General features: G+C 34.2%; 3 protein-coding genes and 1 long non-coding RNA gene across 5 annotated transcripts in view; 2 read left to right on the top strand and 2 right to left on the bottom strand.

Moving 5' to 3' along the window:
- The window catches only part of LOC18612177 (uncharacterized), a 3164-nt gene extending 209 nt beyond the window's left edge, over positions 1-2955 (top strand). The window contains exons 1-4 of one of the 2 annotated variants that reach the window (XM_018117689.2): positions 1-102; positions 196-263; positions 628-722; positions 2048-2955. The exon at positions 1-102 is cut by the window's left edge and continues 209 nt beyond it. In XM_018117689.2, the coding sequence (XP_017973178.2) occupies positions 1-102; positions 196-263; positions 628-722; positions 2048-2585 (803 nt within the window). In that variant the 3' untranslated portion in view covers positions 2586-2955. The remainder of the gene's footprint in view (positions 103-195; positions 264-627; positions 723-2047) is intronic. The other variant, XM_018117735.2, reaches the window with a different exon arrangement.
- A 3053-nt stretch (positions 2956-6008) lies between these two features.
- Positions 6009-10924, top strand: LOC18612176 (putative receptor-like protein kinase At2g42960). Its single transcript, XM_007048815.3, has 8 exons — positions 6009-6495; positions 7045-7788; positions 7876-7980; positions 8168-8290; positions 8596-8766; positions 8855-8984; positions 9125-9334; positions 10298-10924. The coding sequence occupies exons 2-8, from the start codon at positions 7124-7126 to the stop codon at positions 10418-10420; spliced, it is 1527 nt and encodes a 508-aa protein (XP_007048877.3). The 5' UTR covers positions 6009-6495; positions 7045-7123; the 3' UTR covers positions 10421-10924.
- Positions 10925-13169: 2245 nt separating this feature from the next.
- LOC18612175 (uncharacterized) lies at positions 13170-14174 on the bottom strand. Its single transcript, XR_001927812.2, has 2 exons — positions 13677-14174; positions 13170-13470 (listed from the first exon to the last, which is right to left on the bottom strand). It is a non-coding gene; the product is annotated as an uncharacterized LOC18612175 (long non-coding RNA).
- Positions 14175-19667: 5493 nt separating this feature from the next.
- LOC18612173 (WRKY transcription factor 28-like) lies at positions 19668-22336 on the bottom strand. Its single transcript, XM_007048811.3, has 3 exons — positions 21666-22336; positions 21081-21218; positions 19668-20484 (listed from the first exon to the last, which is right to left on the bottom strand). The coding sequence occupies exons 1-3, from the start codon at positions 22115-22117 to the stop codon at positions 20124-20126; spliced, it is 951 nt and encodes a 316-aa protein (XP_007048873.3). The 5' UTR covers positions 22118-22336; the 3' UTR covers positions 19668-20123.
- Between the last annotated feature and the right edge of the window lie 406 nt (positions 22337-22742).

Here is a 22742-nt window from a genome sequence, read left to right as displayed (position 1 = left end):
TACAACAACAGAATTCAAGCTCAGCAGCTACTCAATCTCTATCCTTCGATGACATTGCCGACTTCTTCTCTCTTCCTCTCTACGACGCCGCTTCCACTCTTGGTAATTGGTTTTTTTTCTCTCTTCTTTTTCTAAGGTATGTTTATTGGAGAATTCTTTTGGGCATTGTGGTTATGATTGTTTCTCGATCCTCAGGTGTATGCGCCAGTGCTCTCAAGAAAATCTGCCGTGAAAATGGTCTTGACAGATGGCCTCATCGGAAGGTAACCCCTTTCTTCAGGCCATGATTTTACCTTTTTTTGTTCTAGTATGATTTAAAGTTAGATAAATGGATGAAAACTGTCATAAGCTCTGATGGATGCTGGGTAGTTTAGCTTGTTAGAAGATAAAAAGAAATTTCAATTCTTTACCCATTTATTTTTTTAAAACTAATAATATTTAACCAATTTGGTTTGATACCCATGTTTATTTTCTGACTGCTTTACAATTTACATGTTTATGCTGTTGTATAGATATGGGTTTTTTTTTTTTCCTTTCTTGGGAAAGATTTTAATCTTTTCATTTTGGCATTTCTCTTTTATTCAATGTTCTGTTCTATGTATGATGTGATTTTGAAATGTGGTCCAGTTTTTAGCCGGGAAGAGCATTGAAGAAATTAAGAGGCATGCAGCTAGAGAAAGAAGAAAGGAACTCACAGAGCTGTCAAAGGTTCATCGGCAGGGGTATGATGTAGCAAGATCTGTACAATTTGATGTCGTCATGATTAATTGGATGCATTTGTGTTCATGTGTCTGACTACTTCTTGGTGGTCAAGTTGGTGTTTTTGTTGATTCATGTTGATTATTACTTGTGTGTTTTATGCTTCTCTTACTTTTGTGCACACATAAATCACCATGAGTTGTGTTCGTATGCTTTACAGTAGGAAAATCTAAAATAAAAACCATTGAAGATAATGCTAAATAAAATCTACCATGATATATCTTCTCATAAGAAAAAGGTAGATCATATACTAGCAAGGAGTAGAAAAACATGCAACATAAAAGGAAAAATCAAGTTTGAACTTTTAAGTTATGATCTTTTTCTTCTTCTTTTCTCTTTTAAGAAAAGAAAAACTAATTCATGGAACTTATCTAGTGTAAACAAGGACCAATCCATTAGTTTGTTAAATGTATTCTTCATACTTATAGTTTAGTTGAGCTCCATCTTAGTGCTTTGTGGACACATAATAATGCCTCTCCAAACTTCTATAAATAGATTCTTGTGTTACGCTTGTAACAGATATTTTTTCTTTTCCTCTGTGGGTAGTTAAGCAAAAAGAAGAGTTCAAGCACATTATTTCTGTTAGTCATATGTTTGATTCATTGCTGATATCACGCTTGTCTTTCCTTAAAACTCTCACTAGGATTCTCTTAATGATGTAGATTAAAAGTTAACAGATGACATGAGATAGTTGTACCATTATCTCATCACATCATCTCTCTGTTAGTCTTTTGAAACTCACTTGGGATGTGGGTGTTTATGTGAGTTTCCTTCTCTTAGTCAAAAAGAACAACAAGAGAAGAATAGAGCTAGTTTTGACTTGTATCACTATTTGGAGTCCCACTTATATGAGACAGGTTAAAGATAATGGTATTGAAGCCCTTCAACTCTCTCTTTTATCCATATCAAAAAGAACTGAGGAAGTCATTGGTCCTATGGCTCACCACTCCCAGCTTCAAAACAGATGACAGATTACAAGTTAAAAGGCTATTCATTGTTGCAAAAACACATATAGACTTGCTTGATTGCTTCCTTGCACTTGATTATTGCTCTTCAACTCCTGTCTTCACTTACTGGTATTGTAGTCGTTCAGACTGTATAAAACTTTCTTTCATGAGAAATGTATGCTTGTCGATGCTTCTTTGCACATAATTACTGCTGTTGAACCGCACTGTTCCTCTCCCACTGGAATGTCAGTTTTTCAGATTGTTGACCATTTTAGACTTTCCTGCCAGATAATCCTTATCCTTGTTTTAATAAGTTTCCAATTTCATGGTTCTGTATGCAGCAGTTCTCAACCACAAAACAATGAACTATCCAAATTACAAGGTGCTGCAGCACTGCCTAACTTGCAGCAACAAGGAACAAAAAACATACAAACTGGGCAGGCCCTGAATTTTGGCCATCGAAACTTGATGACAGGAATTACAACATCAGAAGAATTTAAGTATGGATTCCCATCTGATGGGTTATCAATTGCCACAAATAAATGGTGGGGTAGTAGCAAGTCTGATGGTCATGAAGATGTTCAGGTTGATGGAGCTGAAACTGAGGGAGAAGACAAGCATCAATCTGTAGAAAAGCCTGGTGACATGGCCAATGAGAAACCTGAGGAAAATGGAAAATTAGATGATGGCATTGGTCCTCAAGGGTCAGGTTTACTGACAGCTGTTAGAAAAAGAGCTGTGGAAGAAGGACGAGAAGCACTCAAACTTGGTGTCTATAAGGGCTATGGAATAAAAAAGCTAGGCACGAGGGAAGCATCGCTGCTGCTTCGAATATTCAAATCTTCATTGCAGAAGGATTGGATACATGGCCCTTCCTAAATTTATCAAGAATGAGTCTAGTCTAGATACAATTGACCGCAAGGTAAGACTATAGAGGTTGAAACTGACATCATCCGTTTTTATTGTTGTTGCACAATGGCTCACAACCTTTAGAGGTGGCTTATGCAGCATTACATGTGTTTCAGACACTAACTGAGCCAATGCATATAGCATGACTGTAGTCACATTCTCATCTGGAAGACTAGCCAGTGATCTTAATTGGTACGTGTTAGAATAGTTGATGTATTATTTTAGGAGTGGGTGTGGGAGTGGTGGGGGGAACACGGTGCTGATCATTTTAGTTGATGTATAACACATAGTAGGAGAGCAGTTACTACTATTTTTCAATAAGAAATTTGTTATTTCATAATGTGGTGTCCTTTGCAGAAGTTTATAATATTTTGGATTTCATATAATCGTATCTAATTATGTTCAACTTCTATTCTCACTTCATGAATGTATGTGCGTGTGTGTTTTGCTTAACTGGTCGCACATGATTGTGCTTTAAGTAAGTTCAGGTTGGGGCTTTTTGTTCTCAAAAGCCAAGTTTGGGTACATACATTTTATTATTAAAATAATAAAATATATTTTAAAATTAAAAATTAATAAAAATATAGTTATTATTTGATATTAAATAATTCATTCGGGGACCAAGCCTTCTTTTCCCTTTTAGTTTTTTTTTCTATCCTTGGTACAAGGGACCCCTCCTGAAGACAAAGTTTAGCAGTTCAAAAATGTATGAATATGTGTGTATCTGTCTCATTCATTACTTCAAGGAACGAAAAAGTAGCATCTATCCCCATTTCCCATGGCCATGGCTGCATTCCTACCGTTTGTGTTGTGCGGTGAAGTGTCACGGTCTTCGAGTGAATGCGTACCATACATCGTTGAGATAACGCTTTTAACATATAATCACAAAATTTTACATTGAAAAAAAATTTTTAATGAAAAATAAAGGTGAATGTCATGAAGAGAAAAGTAATAAATTTTATATTAATTATGTATTAAAGTGATATTAGATATATAAAGATTTATATTACATTTTAATCTATGAGATGTTTTTTATGAAATAAAATTATGAAATTAAAAGTTGGTGTGGACGAAGACACGAAATATGAACACATTTCTCTCATATTTTTTACATAATAATAATAATATTTATTTTGTGTCACTATGATGACCAGTCTAACAAGTTGCCATTATAATTTCCTTCATTAATTTTTATTAATTAATTAATTAATTAATCAAAATAAGATGATACTGAACAAGAGAAGAAAAACGAGTGGGATTTCAGCTGCAAAGCGCGTGGGGTTGCTGATCCCCTAAACACTTAAAACACATGAAGCCCATATGATCTGAATAATTCTAGATTTGTTAAAACAAAGCTAAGTCACATGAGTTATACTTATCATGGCTTGGATGTTCCAAGTCAAAGCTAGGGCTCACAGATCTCTCAACTGGGCCCCACAAATGCATGCCTCATTGGCTACAACTTTTTGCCCCTTAGAAAAAAACTAACAATACAAACACAAAGCTATTATTACAATTATATAAAAAAATTTATATAATTTTAAAGTAAATCTGAGAAAGAAAAGGATTTGTTTAATCGAAGACAAATACTTTACTGCAAAGCTATGCTTGAAATCAAAGGCTGTCACACGCCACAACTCCCCCCATCGGGGCCTTTCTCTTCTCCCTAAACCCCATGATTATATCCCCGAAAGAGGCACACTTGTTTCCTTTGGAAATTATTAATTTATCTAATCTCAGAATATTGCGTATTTAGGTTCGATCACTTTGAAATGACATGATTACCCTTGAGAACCGTTGCAAGAAAATCATTCAAAAACTCTAAAAAAATACTTTGTTTTGGCTGCTCAAAAGTCTCACGATTATTTTATTTATACTCGATAGAAATGGGCTTCTGAAGTATATCAACCAACTTTATGCAATGCAAATATTAATACTACTAGTATGACTGTCAATGCTTGTCAGGTTTAATTAGAGATTAGAGTTGATTTATAGTTTTGGATAAGATAGAAATAATTTGGACTTGCAGTACTAAAACAAATAATTTGGACCTATTGGAGAAATTTCATACTACCATGCCCTTTATTCCGAGGTTTCTTTGATGAAAGAAAGGGTGTTGAATTCAATACACCATGTGTCTTTGATAAATACAATCAACTCTTTTAGCTAACTTTTCTGTCAATCAATCAACCAAATATATTTTCCAATTCTAAATTTATTCTACATGGGATCTCATATGTAGTAAATCCATAATTGATGAACTCCGTTTTTTAATTAATAGTGATCTAATCTTCTTTCAATATCAAATATTTATATTGTTTTTTTTATTAAAAATAATAGTATTTTACTACGTATCTGAATCAGATATAAATTTATAAATTTTATTGGAATACTTTTTAAATTTTATTACCCACAAATAGTCAAAAAGGCAAATTATTAAATATTTTAAGATTTTTCTCTATCAAAGTACTACAAAACAAATTCATGATTATTACTAAAGAAAAAAAAGAAAGAAATTGAATTCATTAGAAAGAAACAAAGAACCGAGGATGCTTTTTCTCCCTTCAATTGTTTTTTAATATGTGCATTCAACAAAGTTTGGTTCTCGAAAGAAAGCAAGAATGGAAATGGAAGGCCGAGAGCATACAATCTTGGATTTGTTTGCGAAGGTCTAGATAGTTATAAATAAAGTTGAATTAAATGGCCCCAATGTAGCACCAATAAATGGCATCTTTTTCTGTTTCCCAGTGGAAAGTTGGGTTCCTACCAAATCTCAGTGAGATGTATTAGTTGAATGGTTGAAGATAGTGACTACTCTTGCAATCTAAATAAAAATATCTTTTGTTTTTGTGTTCAAATGACACTTATTTCATTTATTTATTAATAAAACATATATCTATATATGTGTGTGTATGTGTGTAAAACAACCTTACGAGTAAGTAACTTCAAATGAAATGCCAAAGAAGAAAATAATGACAAGTACAGTGGAGTTGTCTATGGATGGAAGGGTTGAATCGTACTCTACAAAGCCATTTTCATGACAGATGAAGACATGCTAATTACTTGCAAATGAAATTTTTTAAGAATTAAATGAATGGGAGACAGAAGGACAATTTGGTAAGTAGAGATTAAGCTTAGATTAAGTAGAGATCAAGGTAGGCTTAGATTTTTATTTTTAGGAATAGTTTTCCTGTGCCACTTTCCTCCAGTTGGATTTGGGTTGACTCTTCTTTTTCTTTTCTAATGATTTTCTATCCATTCCTCAATTTCTCTCTTTTTCTTTAACTTTCTTTAACATAAACTTTTGTGTGTGTTGTTCTATGCTTTCAGTGGAATTTTTTTTTCTTTACCCAGCTATAAATGCCCACCTTCCTTGTTCACGTCATTTTTGCTTTTCCTTTACTATTTTCTCTCTCTCTCTCTCTCTCTCTGGTTTCCTCCATTGCAAACTAAGCTTCCTTTCCAGCTTTCTCTCAAACACCCAAAGACCCACCAACCATTTTACCCACCTCTTCCCTTTTCTTTTTTCTTTTTTGCTTATATATGTAAGCTTCTATCTTTCTCTTTCTCTCTCTCTCTACATTTTTGCTTGAAAGATTAGATTTTTGTCTGGCCTTTTCTTGCCCATTTCTTTTTATCATTAGCTGAATTCTTTTTTTGGCCCACTTGGAAGGCCACAACCAAAAAAAAAAAAAAAAAAGGAAAAGGCTTCTACTTGTATACTACTCTTCTCTTTGCAATTGCAGCTATACCTCTTTTCAGGCCTTTGGGTTTTGTTCTGCATTGGCTTCTTATCTTTTGCTCATCGAGAGTCCCTCTTGGATGCTAAAATAAAAGGCTTTTTCTTTGCTTCTGTGAATGCTCAAGGAAGAAGATCAAGGTAAATGCTTTCTCTTTTTGAATTACTTTTTCTGTCTGTTACTTGGATCATAAGTGATGCTTTTTCACAAGTTATTCATTTTTCAATAGAAATGGTGTTCTTTTTTGGGGTGTATTTTTATCATGGAATGTTGAGTTTATTGTGAAATTTTTATTGGTCTGCCTTGTTTACAGAATGGTTTTTCTTGATTTGTCAAATGCATAAAAAGAGTTGTTTTTTTATTACTCAAGAAACTGTTAAAAAATGTCACGAACGTCATTACATGTGGTATCAGATTCTCGTGCTATTTTTTTTCCTTTTCTTTTTCATCTTTTTGGTTCTTGTAAGTGGGTGCAGATTAAGCCAAGAATCTTATGGAATTTATTATCTTTTTGGGTCTTCAGATTTGAGTGTAAGGATGGTTTTGATGAGCATGGATGAAATGTCAATCACATATAGCCTATTCTGCATAAAATTTGATAAAAAATGCATCTATGGACTTTGAAAATTATTAAACATGTTGCTCATTTTGATATGTTCGGTGTTAAATGACATGTTTCTGGTATGCAGATAGGAATGCATTAAAGTTTTGGTCCGGTGTACAAGAGACTACATACAATTTTGACTGTTAAAACCCAGAAGATCAGATATGTCATCTGAAGGCGCCTTAAATGCTGAATTATCAAAGAAGACATCATTTTTGGGTCTAAAACTTTGGGTTTTGATTGGTATATCTGTTGGGGCATTTATAGTGTTGATTCTTTGTATCTTATCTATATGGGTTACATTTCGAAGGAGATCCAGAAGATCAGTAGACAAGTTCCCACTTTCTCAAATACCAAATGTCTCAAAAGATATCAAGGTTGACAAGGTCGGGGTTCAGAGCTTCAATGATCATCCTGAAAGTTTATTCCTTTCTGTTCATGATAAATCAAGTGATAAAAATTCAGAGAAAATGCTAGCTCATTTGGGGGTAAGCAAATCGAGTGATCCTGATAATATCAGTCAATGTAGTTCCATTTACCATCATGAGAGAGGTTTTAGTTCCCATTCAGGGGAAGAAGGGAGCTCTGGAACGGTCCGAAAGCAGTCTGCATTGTCATATGGAGGACTAGTAACAGCCTCTCCCTTAGTTGGTCTGCCAGAAATTTCACATCTTGGGTGGGGTCACTGGTTTACTCTTAGGGATCTTGAGCTCGCCACAAATCGTTTCTCACCAGAGAATGTGCTTGGAGAGGGTGGATATGGGGTGGTTTACAGGGGCAGACTGATCAACGGAACTGAAGTAGCAGTAAAGAAGCTTCTTAATAATCTGTAAGGATATCTTCTGAGACACTATCTTAGATCTTTTAATGCATTTTTTATTTATTTTGTAGTAATATTGGTGAATTGGATCTGTAGGGGACAGGCAGAAAAAGAGTTTAGGGTTGAAGTGGAGGCCATTGGTCATGTTCGACATAAGAATCTTGTGCGGCTTCTGGGTTATTGCATAGAAGGAGTTCACAGGTGAAATTTGAATATGTTTCATCGATTTATTCGTCGATTTCATTGCAGTTTCACTTTTAACCATAATTGTGTATTAATATGTTAATGCATGCTAGGCTTTTCTCATCCTACCCCAGTCTTTATAGTTATTTGAGTTTGATTTGACTACAAATCAGATTATAACTTTAATTGCTGGTTGATTACATAGGATGCTGGTATATGAATATGTGAATAATGGTAACTTGGAACAATGGCTACATGGGGCAATGCGCCAGCATGGTACCCTTACTTGGGAGGCTCGCATGAAGGTTATTCTTGGTACTGCCAAGGCGTAAGTTCACTGTTCAAACTTGAAGCTTTTCTTTTTTTAATAATTTTTGTTGGATTTAAAAATTTTGAAGTGTGAATCATTAAATGCTTTTGTCATTCAAGTAAAATATAGGTTTTATTCAAATTCTAACCATTTAACTCTCTTCTCTGGTTAAAGTGAAAAACATTAGATATTTTATTATTGCTAGAAATATGTTTCATCTTCTGATTAGTATTTTAATTGACGCCAGAAATAATTGGAAAAAGTTATCATTTGCCTTAAAAAACTGAATGAGATGAAAAGCTGGTTTATATAATTGGTTGCAGGCTTGCTTATTTGCATGAAGCAATAGAACCGAAAGTTGTTCACCGGGACATAAAATCAAGTAACATCTTGATTGATGATGATTTCAATGCCAAGGTTTCTGATTTTGGACTGGCCAAGCTCTTGGGTTCGGGAGAGAGTCATATCACAACTAGAGTTATGGGGACATTTGGGTAATTCTAAATTCTAATTCTCTCCAGGAACAATCTGTCACTGTATCTGAGTATCTTCTGATTGAAATTTTTCTTATGTGAATTTCAGTTATGTGGCACCAGAGTATGCTAATACTGGGTTGTTAAATGAGAGGAGTGATATCTATAGCTTTGGTGTCCTCTTGCTTGAAGCTGTCACTGGAAGAGACCCTGTCGACTATGGGAGGCCAGCTAATGAGGTACTATTCAATTCAGACTAACACTGTTTCCATCAAACTCTCCGCTCTTTCCCTCTCACGGTGTTTAGTTCCTTCTGTTCATATAACTCAAGCTAATTTGTGCAAGAATTTCTCATCAGCACACCATATGCATATTGCAGGTCAACCTTGTTGAGTGGCTTAAGATGATGGTTGGAACAAGAAGAGCAGAGGAAGTAGTGGATCCAAATCTTGAAGTTAGACCCACAACACGTGCTCTCAAGCGTGCTCTTTTGGTGGCACTTAGATGCGTTGATCCTGATGCAGATAAGCGACCCAAAATGAGTCAGGTTGTACAAATGCTTGAAGCTGATGAATACCCATTTCGTGAGGTACAAGGATTCTATTTGGTGGTTGATTAATATTATTTTCATGTCTATTTCTTTATGGCTTCTTTTTTCATGAAATATTTGTGTAATAGGTGTAGTGCGTATCTTTGGCATTGAGGTGCAAATTTTAGTGCGTGAAATAGTTAGTTCTGTAGTCAGTATCTTTGGTACAGCATCAGTCCTTTGCATCCCCTGTCCTCCCTTCACTATTACATACTTTAAGGGAGAAATGAAAAGAACATAGGAGAATCCCACTAGGCAGAGAACCTGTGTTATCCTGAGTAGGTGCTGGTGGGGATAATCTCTATATTTGTTATTTTAGTTTAATAACCATGATATGATGCCTCAGCACAATTCGTGAAGTCTGTGAATTGTTTTTGATGTTATATGAATTTCCGATGCTCAAGCTTGTAGTCATATTCTCACATGACATTTAGTATGATCTGGTCTTTACTCTTATCTATTACTTTATTTCTCTTGAATGAGCACATCCTATCTTGTGAAACAAACAGTACGATTCTTTTGATTTGGAAACCTGATCCTATCTATAAAACAGACAGCTAGTACTATAAAGGCTTTCATAACTTTCTACCCGCTTGACTGATTCAACAAGAGGAAACATGAATCATTATATTATTTGTCATGTCTTTATCCTGTGGAGCTTTGTGGTCACGTCTGTACTCTGTTTAAAGTGAGATGATGATCATCTAGTGGAGATTTTTCCTTCAATGATAAACCAATAAATGACAAAATTATGTGGTTTTGAATGTCCTCGAACTTTTTCCCTAGCTTGTGTTGCCTTTTTTGTAGTTCCTTGAACCTTTCCCAAATTGGTCAAGATATTTCCATTCATTAACTGAGATATAAGGTTATGTTTCTTTTTAGCTTTTGCTTAGATTTCTATGATCATCATGCAACGAGTTCCATTGACAAAGCCCTGATATAGAATTCTAAAATCTTTTTCAGGACCGAAGGAACAGAAAGAGCCGTACAGCCAGCATGGAAATCGAATCAATGAAGGAATCAACCGATATGGAGAGCAAGGCAGGGGAATCACAGAGCAATGTGACTGAGACGACTCATAAGTAGGACTGACAAAGCATGACTTGGTGAATAATGGTGTCAATTTAAAGCTTTTCAGTAACCCATTGATACATGTACATCCCAAAGTTTGTTTGTTTTGGAGAAATTTCCTGCTTCCATGAGAGGAATCAGCTTGAAGATAGCCCATTAGGATTTTGAATTGCTGGCAGCTGTTTCTTTACTTTTTCCTTGGGCATGTCACACATTTGGTCACCGCATCAGGATGAAAAGCTGCTTTCAAGCAGATGAAAGGGTAACATCAGAAAGAGAAAGAGGGAGATAGGGGTTCTTGTTGTACAGGTGTGTCTCGGGGACCGGTGGGCTGTCTTTTATACTATTATATGATTATTGTTTTTTGTTTCTTTTTTTTTTCTTTTTTACCCCGGGGATTCAATTACTGTTCTTTGGATGGTAATTGAATTTATATTTTATATCACTTTTTTGCTTTTTTTTTTAATTTATTATTTTGTACCAACCATCAAAGTATTGAAGAATCAATGATCATTTTCATTTCCCTTTTTGCTCTTTATACAGCAAATGCCTTGCACTTTGTTTACCCTTTGTAATGATGCAAGAAAACCACTCCCACTGGCTTGGTTTCTCTTTACTTCACCTGGTCAAATTCTGTCTTAGAATTCATTTGCCATTATGATGCATTGTCCTCCTCAGAGCTTACAGTAATCAAGCAGTGGTCTTAATGAATTGACTTGCTGTATAAGATTTCCTTATTAGCTTTGATGATGCTTTTCTTGATCGCTGACCTCCCCACCGAAAGCGTATATATGAAAAAGAAGCAGACGTTAAGAATAGAAAACCTTTCGGAAGCTGAAACTTATATCAGACAATACACGGTGTTTCTTTAGTTATGGTAAAACGTCATTTTAGATTAGACTTAACGTTTTTAATTTAATGAAGTTAGATGGAATAGTTTGAATTGTAAAGTGTTCCATGTATGATGATGTTTGAATTATACCTTAAACCAGTTTCAGTTGAGTGGTCAAGTTGCCGTTTGCATTAAGCAATTACATTTTTCCTTTGGGGTGTGGTGTGCTACAATTCTCGCTTAGTGACCCTTTATCAAATTGAATAACTTTTTATCAAATTCAAATTTGGTTATAAAATATTTAATTTTATTTAATCGAATTAGATAATATAAAATATCCCCGATTATAAGAAAAATATCTTTTTTTTCCTTGGCTTCTAAGGTTAGTTTTCGAGCTCTCTTGTCAGGGCTCGTATGAAGCCAAGGAGCAGGGTTTTGTTGACATTTTTGACTTTGTTTGGATCCTGCAGTCTGGATTGGCACGTCGAATAACGTTGTCACTGTTGGTGCTTCTCACGTACATGGTAGAATGCGTTACATGTTGCATATCCGAATATTTTGATAAACAGTGATAAAATAAGTACATGTATTCTCTCCATTTAAAAGAGTCAAATTTAAATCCCATTCTCTAAAACAGAAGAATCAAACCGATCCTAATCATGGGAATTCTATTAAAAACCCATAATATTATATAAATATATAAATTTTAGAGGTACATAGTTCGTTGTATGCCTGCACTATCCTTTTATGATATTTATTATTAAAAAATTAGATATAAATCTTGTCAACTTTAAAGTTTAATTGGTGATGAACATTTAAGAGTCAGAATGTTACAAAATTTAATATTCCTTATATTATGAGTGCAAGGACATCAAATTTTGTTATATTCCTAAATTATCCTTCATCATTATTTATAATATATGTTTATATTATACTTAATTACATTACTTGGGCTTTTCTCATTTCTTAACACATGCATTTCTTTTTCTTATTTATCACCCTGTGATTTTTTCCGGTTTTAAAAAAGATTAAATCATTAATTTTTACTGAAAGAATTATATTTAAAGAGAGATGGGCCTCAGTAAGAATTAATGGTTTTATGGACAAACATAGAAGTCAGGATATCTATCACAGTGGATGTTGAGGTTGGACACAAGGGAAAAGGGTTAGAACATTGACTTGGACTGCTCCCCAAACGCTAGTAACTGCTTCAACATCTGTTAAACCCGCCCGGACAGCGCAGCTTTGGCCATTTGGGTTGAGTCTTATTCGTACGCCAATTCTCATCTGGGTCACAGTCGAACAATCACCCAGCTCTAACATATCCCTGGACCTGGACCAAGTTACCTCAATTTCTTTGTCTTTTTGACAAGCCAATAAGGATTTATTGAGCCAGATTATGTTCCAATAGATTTCAAAATCTTGCCTTTATTTTCTGGTCCCAATTGATTTCAAAATCTAACCATGCAGAGTTATGTGCCATGGATTGAAAAGAATTCTTTGGTTATTGAGTCTGATTCGAGGGTGGCAAGATGGGTTCTTGACAAACATAAAAGATCATGGAAATGGTGGAAAACCTTTCAAGCTGTTGACTTATTACGGGATGCTACAGAGTGTGCGCTGTTTTGGCGTGCCTGCAAATCAATTTGCTGATTCTTTAGCAAAACAAGGGGTGGACCGTAACCAATCATTCTTGGCGTGGCTGTAAAGGTAATGTAGGCTGGAAGAGCTACTGATCAAATGTGTATGGGTGCTATTGCAATGATATGTGTCTTGCAATGTGGCCGGTTGCTATATATTTGTAATGTCTATTCGGTTGGGTGGTTAAGACTGGAAATGTTATGTGGTGATCTGGGTGTTGATGAGGAACTGAGTTGTTGCATTAAGCTTAATGAACATTTCTGGGTGCCAAGAATACTGGAGAACAGAAACTGTGTTATATCCCTGTTTTCTAATTTCAACAAACTTGTATCAAATCAATAAAACTATTCACTTAACCAAAAACAAAATGAAAGAAAATTCAATTTGTGAAACGTATAAACATAGAGCTAAACTTGAAATCAACTAAAACCTAATATGACCAAAATCCTAAATAAAACCAACTCATCGCAACCTGCCCAATAGCCACCTCTGCTTACTTCCACAGTCCCATTCATATCTATCAAAATTTGGAGGTTTTGTCCAATCTAGCTCAGCCAACCTGGTGGTGGATGGCATCTGCACGTTTGTCTTACTTGCAGAAAGAAGCAAAACAAAAAATAAAAAGATTCATGTGGGATTTTAAAATGAAAGAAACAATATCAGTTGCGGGGCTTTACTTTTGATTAGCACAAAATATGCTCATCAAATCCGCTTGATAAACTCTTATTTATCAGATGATAATTAAGTCATATACCTATATGTGTGAAAGGCTTGGAAGAAGAAAAGGGGGCAACTCACCAACCGAGACTGCTTTGTTCCCTTGCTGGCGTTTTGGTTTTTGCTCTCTGTTCCAACTGAGCTGAGCAGGTATGTTTGATATCCTCCAGCTCTTTCCAAAGGAGCTGTGTAGTGGAGTTCTCCCAGAAGCAAGGCACCGTTCTCACATTGCAGCCTATGGAAGCTTGGTGGTCTTTCCTCATGGAGCCTGATAGTAAGCTGTTTCGAATGGTTGCTGTGAGGCTCTGAGTGTTTGGTCATGTTCGATGAGTACAAGGGCTTCTGGCGAATGATTTTTCCGAGCTTGCGTGAGGGGATAATGCTGTGTTGCAATGTTTAGGAATGCCGGGGGTTGTGTTCCTAAGTGATTGCCTTGCTTGCTTTTGAAGCTGTAATTTGTGTTGTATTTTAGGTGACACAGGTGTTTCTGATACTCTGCAGTGTCAGTGTTATGATCTGTTGTATGCTGAGTTCCGCACTAAGTCTGCAGCAATTTCATGGCTAAAGACTTCAATCGGTATTTTGATGTTCCTATTCAGCATACATACATACATATATATATATATATATATATATATATAATTCACTTTCAAAAAAAAAGAAGTCATATATCTATGTAATAACTTGGCTTCTTTTCGTTGAGAAATCAGAAAAAATTAACACAAGCAAACTTGTATAAATTGTCATTTTCTTTGGTAATGGAATTAAAATAGAATGAAATTAACATAGGGATTACAGATCCGGCTCTCCATCAATTAATTTTCTCTCCATTAATTCATAATGAAAAGTAATTGATAGAAAAGTAACGAAGGAGAGCCAAATCCAGTAATTACAATAATAGGACAACTAGACTGCCAGAACAGCATTAAGGGCTTGGAAATGTATTGGAAAGATGTTTATGCCTGAGAAGGAAAAGTCCAGGGAATATTGAACACGTATAGAGGTAGCATTCAATTAGATCCCATATCAGACATAAGGAAACAGCTGTAGTATGTAAGAAGAAACTACCATTGAATTAATTAATCACTGGTAGAAATAGGATTGCACCCCTCATAATTTCTTCCTAGGTGCTAGCAGGTTAAATTTTGCTGCTTGAGTTTTTTGGAGAGAAGCAAAAATGGATTGGTTTAGATATGGTCATGGGGTCATCTTCACCATTGCTACTCAATTTCTCTTGCTTGTTTTTCTGCTGTCGTCCAAACCTGTTGAGGCAGAGGATGACAAAACGCTTGTCCGAAAGATATGCAGCCAAACCTTGGAACCCAATGTTTGCTTGAATTGTATATCAGCAGATACTGGTAGGGGCACCAGTAACATTACAGACTTGACTTTTTCAGTCCTTTTTTGCATGTATTCTCAAGCAATCTATGCCCATCAGTGTGCAGACCACCTGTTCCAAAACACCGCAGCAGTCCAGCTCAAAAAATCATTCCAAGTTTGTAAAGACGTATTATTTTCAGCTTCCAACACCCTCTGGGATGGCCTAACCAAGCTGGAAGTTTCGGATTACAAGAATGCTCATCTTTCTGCAGGAATTGCGCATTTGGACCTGTTTCAATGTGTCTTTGCATTTAGAAGGTATGCTAATGTTCCCATCCCATCAGTGCTGCTAAATTACATGGTCCAAACCAAACGTCTATTTGATGTTGCTCAGTTTATGTTTCTCCTCATTTAATGAGTTAATAATGCTCTGTCTGGTTTAATAATTGTTGTAGTTGATGTCTTGTAGAGATATATATGAGCATTTGCCAGACTCAAAAATGTTTGAAAGCTGAATCTCTAATATAACATCAAATTTGCTAAAGATATTAAGTTTTCTGGTACTCTAAATCATCATCAATAGCTGTTAGAAAAATAGTACAAGAAAAAAGGAGAAGGCTTGAGACGTGCTGTAACATGCTGCAGACAATTTTAAATCCTTTCTTTGCAAGTAAATTAACAGAAACTAAATTTTTTCAAATTTCAAGAATAGATTGTCTATATGACCTTTACTTTAATTTGAAGACTCTAAAGGACATTTAAGTAGTCTTGGAGACTACTTACAAGAACAAAAAATGAGATACTAACAAATTTTTATTTTTAAAATATTTTGAATTTAAGATAAGTGACAATCTGTTTATCATGGATTAAGTATATAAACTATAAGTTTTTGTTTCAAAACTAAAAAACCTTGAGGATAAGGTTCTTGATGCACTATAAATAAGTGTAATTCATTGTGAACCATCATTACGGAAAGAAAGTTTTACATTTTGTTGATTTTATATCAGTAAAACAATTCATGACTCAGATGCAAATAGAATGTAAAGCACGTGTCTGTGATGCACTATTTCAACCATTTGATTCTAAGTTGAATTTTATGGGTCAAAATTCCAATAATTTTGAAAAGAATTAGAATTCTAACAATTCTACAAAATTCAAATCATTTGTACTGAAAGTTTCAAGATAGACCTTTAAGCAAAAAAAAAAGAAAAATATAAATTATTTCTACTGTGCAAAGAAAAGCCATATGATTAGTGAGTGCAAATCAAGGAAGGTAGAAAAGAATTTAGATTCTAAAAATTTTGAAAAAGCAAACATAGTAGAAGAGGGCTAAAATAATGCATCACGTATATGTGTTTTACATTCTATTTGCATCTAATTTATGAATTATTTTACTGATATAGAATCAACATAATGCAGAACTTTTTTTCTGTAATTATTGTAAGATTGAGACAGTTTAGAAAGAATTACATCTATTTGTAACACATTGGGAACTTTAACCTCAATGTCTTTTAGTTATGAAACCAAAACTTATGGTTCATATGATAAGTAGATTGTTTTAAGGACTCATTTTTCGTTCTTGTAAGTAGTCTCCAATGCTGTCTAAATTTCCTTTGGAGTCTTCAAATTAGAGTTAAGATCATATAGACAATTTGTCAAAGTGTTTAGGATATATCCACTACATATATCAATTCTTTACATTTTTTTTCCTTTATGCCTTTTGTGCATTAAAATCTTCATCAATTGGTTTTGGAAGTGCAATAAGAATCGGATTCAGAACATAATAAATCTTCAAGGCTGTGAGCAAAAAAAACATTTTATCTCTATAACGGATGAAATTGGTTCCATCAAACCAATCAAGTTTTATGAATTCTTGATTCATGAACTGAAATCTCGAATTTAGATTAGACTCCATTGAGAACAACTCTTTAAAAATTATTAGAAAAATACTATAAGAAAAAAAGAGAAAGGCTTGAGGCGTGTTTTAAAGAGTTGTTACCTACTATGGAGATTTGCAGATAAGGACTCTTTAAGATACAATAAGTCTATTGCATAATGCTTTTGAAAAATGAAGTCTGTCTTTGAAGTATATGTTCCTTTTATATACACTAAAAAATTGTATTTGTTGTTATTTCAACATATGTGTTTGTTTATATATATGTTGTGTTGCAATATACGTATCCACTAAACAATTTTCAATAATTGTATTTGTTAAAAACACTTGTCTTATTTTAAGAGTTATATTTAATCTTGAATAATCACATTTGAATAAAGCTTCAAATATTACAAACTACCTAACAATAGCAACTCCTCAACCAATAACCTCCAAAATAAATAAATAAAAGCTTTTATTCACTAAATTTTGTTGTTCTTGTTTCTAACTATTCCAAGCAAACAACCACTTTTGGGATCTGTTATACTAAATGCAGAGTGCTCATAAAACTTGAAGTTCAATGTGAATCTCAAGACTTGATTAATATGGAATAACAGTAACGGCAATAAAACAGATAAGTAGACGAACTTGTCACATAAATTTGATATTATATCAAACATCTAATCTAAAATCAATTGATAAAAATTGAAGAGATGTTGCTTGAAAATAAAACTAATCAACCTGAATAAGACTACTCAACAAACATATATAATTAGTGGAGGGAGAAAACTTCTTTTTTCTTGTTATATTGAACAGAAAACCGATATCGCTAAAGCTCAGGAACACAAAACCATAGTCTCAGGATCTTTGACAAGAGAAATAAGTTGAATCTGGTCCTCTTTTGTTTCTCTATCAAGTCTGAAACCTGCCTCTATAGTCATAGTTTTATGATTATTAATTTCATAATCAATGTCAACCGCATCAGGTTTAACTTTGGGCAAGTTGGCAGTTTCTGGGTTTGGAATTTGCAACTTTTAGCAACAGGTGGTACCTAAAAAATTTTTGTCAGGTTAGATATGAAAGTAATTTTAAAAAAAAAATTGTAATTTTCAAAAGAAAGCCTACACTTAAGTGTGAACAGTTTGAGAATTTATGTTCTTTTGTCCATTACTAGGAGGTGGTTTGGATCTCATGCAAATAATTTAATCCAACCTTTGTGTTTTTATATAGGGTATGAAAGGGTTTCTTTTGTACTTTAATCTATATTCTACCTATAATCTGATGAATGCCTTCCAAATGCTCATACTAAATAAAGGTGAGTTAGGTGGATGTCACTGGCCCTCTGACTTGAACAAATCTCTCAATATATCTATGCATTTGAACACTATATTTTTTTAGCAGATCACTAAACAGAATAACATAGTTTGAAAAAAGTCCACCCCAATAATTATTCTTCCCCTATCTTATTGAATTAATCAGTGTAAGAGACTAAGATGTCATTTTCTGTATATCTGTTATTAAAAACCAACATTTGAAAATGTTTTCTATAGGATTCTCATATGAAAAGATTGCTTATAATAATAAGAAACACCCAAAAGAAAAGAAAATCAATAAGAATGGGATCACTGTGTAGATCTAATCACTTTCCTTTTCATACAAAGCAGTTTCAAAACATCTTTTGCATCCATACAGATTAGTTCAGTTGGTAAGGAAAGAAGTCCTTTTTCTTTTTTGTCAATATTAGGGTTTGATTATTACATGAAGCGCTCTATAAGTAAAATCATCAATACGCATCACATTGATATAAGAGAATGTATCCTTAAAATCTCTCGGGGAAAGATTAAATTCAAACAAAACTTAAAAATACCCCAATGATATTAAAAAAAATATTAATCTTTTGTGCAGAATTCAAACTTTTTGTTGAAAATTTCAATTTCATTATCATGACCCTAAACTAATTACTATATATGAAAACATGCAGGTCTCTTAAATGCTTTAAAATGGTTGAATGGCTTCCTGTAAAGATAATCAACAAGCATGCAATACATACATGCATACATTAATTAAGCCCTTCTTAAATGGAGAGATATGGCTACCGGTTAGGTAGTGAGTGCCTTAACTACTCTAATATAAGAATCAATCATAGTAAATTAATTAAGCCAAATAGTATACAAGTATCGTTACATAGGCCTGCATTTAATTTTTTTTTTTTTCTGTTACAAGTCTAATTCTTACAGGCATTTAAAACTAAACAATGTTTGGTTATGGATTCCATTGATTAAGATGACTTTGTTTTTAGGTCAGAGCCTGTTAATTATTCTTGATTTGACTTCCATTCTTATACAAGAAATCAATACTTCATGGTGTAAACCAAACTTTCTATTCTTGGCTGTATTTATCAAGGAATAGGCATGCATGAAACAAGAAAGAACATAAGGTCGTGATTCAAATTAACCTATTAATTATCAAATCTTATTTTAATTTACAAAAAAAAATAGACTAAATTAATTAGTTGAAACTTCCATATGATGCTGATTTTATACATTTTTAATTGTATATACCTACATATTAATGCAAACTTTAATCAAATGGAAAGTTATTGATTAACCCTCTTTAAAATGTTGATAAACCAAACAAAAAAAATATATATGTCATGTTGAATCTTTTGAAGTCTTCAACAATTTACTTTGACAGACATGATAACACTTTTTCTCCATCTTCCCTGATAAGCCAAGGCTTGAAGTCAACTTTTCTCTCTCTTGTTTTTTCCCGCTTGATATTCAACACTTGCTATTATTATATGATCCTCATATGCATAGAAAGAGGATCAATTAAATGGAGAAGAAAAGCTAATTTTCAAGGTACTTGCTCTAAGAACATGAGATAATATGAAATTTATAGTACAAAAGAGAACAAAAAACAATCAATCTTCTCAAGAATTTCCAATGTTTCGACTTCATCTCTAGGCACATGAGTAAGCGACAACTATCACAATAATTGCAATTGCATATATAACAAAAAAAGCATAGACAAAATGGAGTCCCAAACTTCATACTTGGACCAATCCCATCTCCTCCATTAGAGCTTTGCATTTCCCATATTTGGGGGCCACATATATCACAACAGATTGATATTTCTTGAAGAGAATAGCCATCATTCAGCCTTTTGACGAAAGGAGAGTGCAGAGAAATTTGCAAGATGAAAAAAGAAAATGCTCAAACTCCAGCTAGTCAGAGATATTCATCAATGCTCTAAGTGAGCCATACTTGAATTAGTTCATTTATATATATATATATATATATATATATATATATGAAAGGACGGGGGAAAAGAGCTCATGGCGCCTGCCGGGTGAAGGAAGAAACTAAATCTTGTAACAAGCCATAATCAGGAACTTGAAGCTGCTGCTGGTGAGGAGCAAGGCCTTGATAGTGCAAAGAGTTAGTGTCTCCTCCTGGATTGCTTGTTGATGGAAGCAAATGACTTAGGAACTCATGAGGAAAGCTGGGACCCATTGATGCTGATGATGCCAGAATTGAAGGTGAAAGCACCCCAGCTGCATTGCCTCGGAGCGTTGCTGGGATGTGATGGTTATGCTGTCCTTCATATGTTGTGATCACGACTGATGGGTCTTGAAATGATCTTTCAACACGCTTCTTAACAGTACATTTTTGGCTGGTGCACCTGTAATAACTTCTGCAGTGGCCAAGCGATAGGAAGTGAAGATAGTGAGATCACAAAACATCTTGTTTATGTTAACATATAGTCGTAACATGTTAGCTTCTTTTTTGGGGTCAGAACCTAAGGTAACTTCTTCATTTCCTAGAAATCATTGCACAACAATGGAGTGATTTCTATGTGTAATCTATCGTCCTATATATGGAGCATACCTTGTAACCTTCATTATAAACAGTTATATATCCTTCAGTTTTTGCAAATAAATAAGTATCATTTTGATCAATAACATTTCAAAAGAATTTTCCCGAGTACTAAACTCACCAGTTATCGCAAATGATAACAGATGACAGATGAAATTTACTAGGAGTCTCGGACAAGGATGATTTGCATTTAAAGCAATTTGGACAAGATTATACTATCAAAACAGAATGATAATCATGTGTTGCATTAAACAGAATGATAATCATGTGTTGCTATAAACTTATATACTATATATATGTATGCACTGTTTATTTTGGCGTAAATATGCTAATTAATTAAGATATCAATCAAGAATTCAATCATTTGGACTAAATTAAGCGCAGAAATTTGAATAGATCAATCAATAGAACCACCTTGGATAAGGGCTATTCTTGACAGCTTTTTGCCCGTACTTCCTCCATCTGTATCCATCTTCAAGATGATCAATCTCACTCTTGGTGAGGAAGGCAAACCTTGGCTCTCGTTGCCGTTTCTCCTTTTTTGGTTTGTTCCTGAAAATTTAACACAATATACAACTAATTATGTCCGTAAAAGGGTAATCATGTATTAGGGTTTTGTAGCTTCTCAGTCTGTATTTCTTTTTTCTGGATCCCTTGCTAATCCCTAGAAATGGATGTAGCATTCAAACACTGCTGCTGGTCAAGGGAAAAGCTGATGATGATAATAAAAAAATATAACTTGAAATTCCTTCCACCAAAGGGCAGAGAAAATTTTTATTAATAATCTAAGTTGAAGAAACTGATCAAAGAAATATACGATGGATTTTATATTGAAACCATGAGCTAGTCCTCTCCAAGACTTTGAAAGTTTGTCAGAGAAAAAATGATAGTAGCTAGTACGAAACCTATTAATCCAAGAAGCCAGAAAAGAAAGCAAGTTCTGAAACCTCTCAACCTTTACCATGAATCAACAACCAAATAGAGCTTAAAATAACCTACACTTTCTTTGACTTGTCATCTCCATCTTCAGCCCCTTTTGGCTGCTTATCTTTCTTGCTCTTGCTTGAATCTTCATCAGCTGCTCCCTCGTTAGAAGAATAAGACACTGAGGAATTTGGGGTGGATGGGTTTTCAGTAATATTCCCTACTGAATTATCTGCAGTGCCAATTTTCTTGCAGTTACTGTCGTCGATCGGACTGACAACATCAGATGAAGAACAAGATATGTCAAAGGCTCTTGAAAAGGAGTTATAGTCGACGGAGCCATGTAAGCAGTCAGTGAAGCTCATGTAAGAAGGATCAAAGCCCTGAAAATTTTGGGTTGGAGCTGTTAGAGCTGCAGCAGCTTGGTTGTGCATAGAAGGATTGTCGTCAAAGAATGGAAAGGTCGATCGGTTGAATCCTTGGAAAGGATCATAATGATGTAGATCTTTCTTTTCATTTGACGACATAGAATTAATTACAATAACAAGAATGAAGCAACAAGATATAAAGATGAAGAAGAAGAAGAAGAAGAAGAAGGATAAACCACACTGAACCAAGTTCAAAAGAGAGAGAGAGAAGAAAAGGGGGCTTTGAGTTAGAAACTTTGTTTTATTTTATAAGACTAAGGAAGAGTGTAGTGTTAGATTTTTCTAGTGTTGTTGTTGTTGATTATGAGAGAGAGAGAGAGGGAGAGAGAGGGAAGGGGGCAGAGAGCTGTGAGGGAATAGATAGGTTTGGCTTTTTTCCACTCTTATTTAAGTCTTCACTTTTAAAAATCTAATTTAACAATCTTTTCATGGATCATTATAGCCTATTTGACTATTTACATATTTTCCTCTAAATAATTGAATGCTATCTTTCCCTCTAAATATATACTTTTTGTCAAAATTATCAACCTATCTCAATTTATGCAGAGAGCTGCACATTAATATGAGGAAAAAAATTTTATACTAAATAATTACATCTTTATACCCTTTTCTCACACCACTCTTTTCTTTTCTTGTTCTTTATTAGTTTTGATGTGTGCCAAAATAAAGGGGGAAAAAGGAAAAAAGAAAAGTCATCACAGCTCAACAAAAGCAATAAATTTCT

Source organism: Theobroma cacao, chromosome 1, assembly GCF_053813885.1.
Source record: "Theobroma cacao isolate CCN51 chromosome 1, ASM5381388v1, whole genome shotgun sequence".
Lineage (NCBI taxonomy): Eukaryota > Viridiplantae > Streptophyta > Magnoliopsida > Malvales > Malvaceae > Theobroma > Theobroma cacao.
Note: the sequence above shows the minus strand (reverse complement) of the source record. Positions and strands in the feature narration are given on the sequence as shown.

Bases quoted from the DNA above. Each gene is read 5' to 3' on its own strand.
- LOC18612176 (XM_007048815.3), top strand. From the start codon at position 7,124: ATGTCATCTGAAGGCGCCTTAAATGCTGAATTATCAAAGAAGACATCA. The intron at 8,985-9,124 runs GTACTATTCAAT...TGCATATTGCAG, and splicing joins ATGGGAGGCCAGCTAATGAG to GTCAACCTTGTTGAGTGGCT. The intron at 9,335-10,297 runs GTACAAGGATTC...AATCTTTTTCAG, and splicing joins ATGAATACCCATTTCGTGAG to GACCGAAGGAACAGAAAGAG.
- LOC18612173 (XM_007048811.3), bottom strand. From the start codon at position 22,117: ATGTCGTCAAATGAAAAGAAAGATCTACATCATTATGATCCTTTCCAA. The intron at 21,219-21,665 runs GTAGGTTATTTT...TTAAATTTTCAG, and splicing joins GATGACAAGTCAAAGAAAGT to GAACAAACCAAAAAAGGAGA. The intron at 20,485-21,080 runs GTGGTTCTATTG...TGGCCACTGCAG, and splicing joins AAGAATAGCCCTTATCCAAG to AAGTTATTACAGGTGCACCA.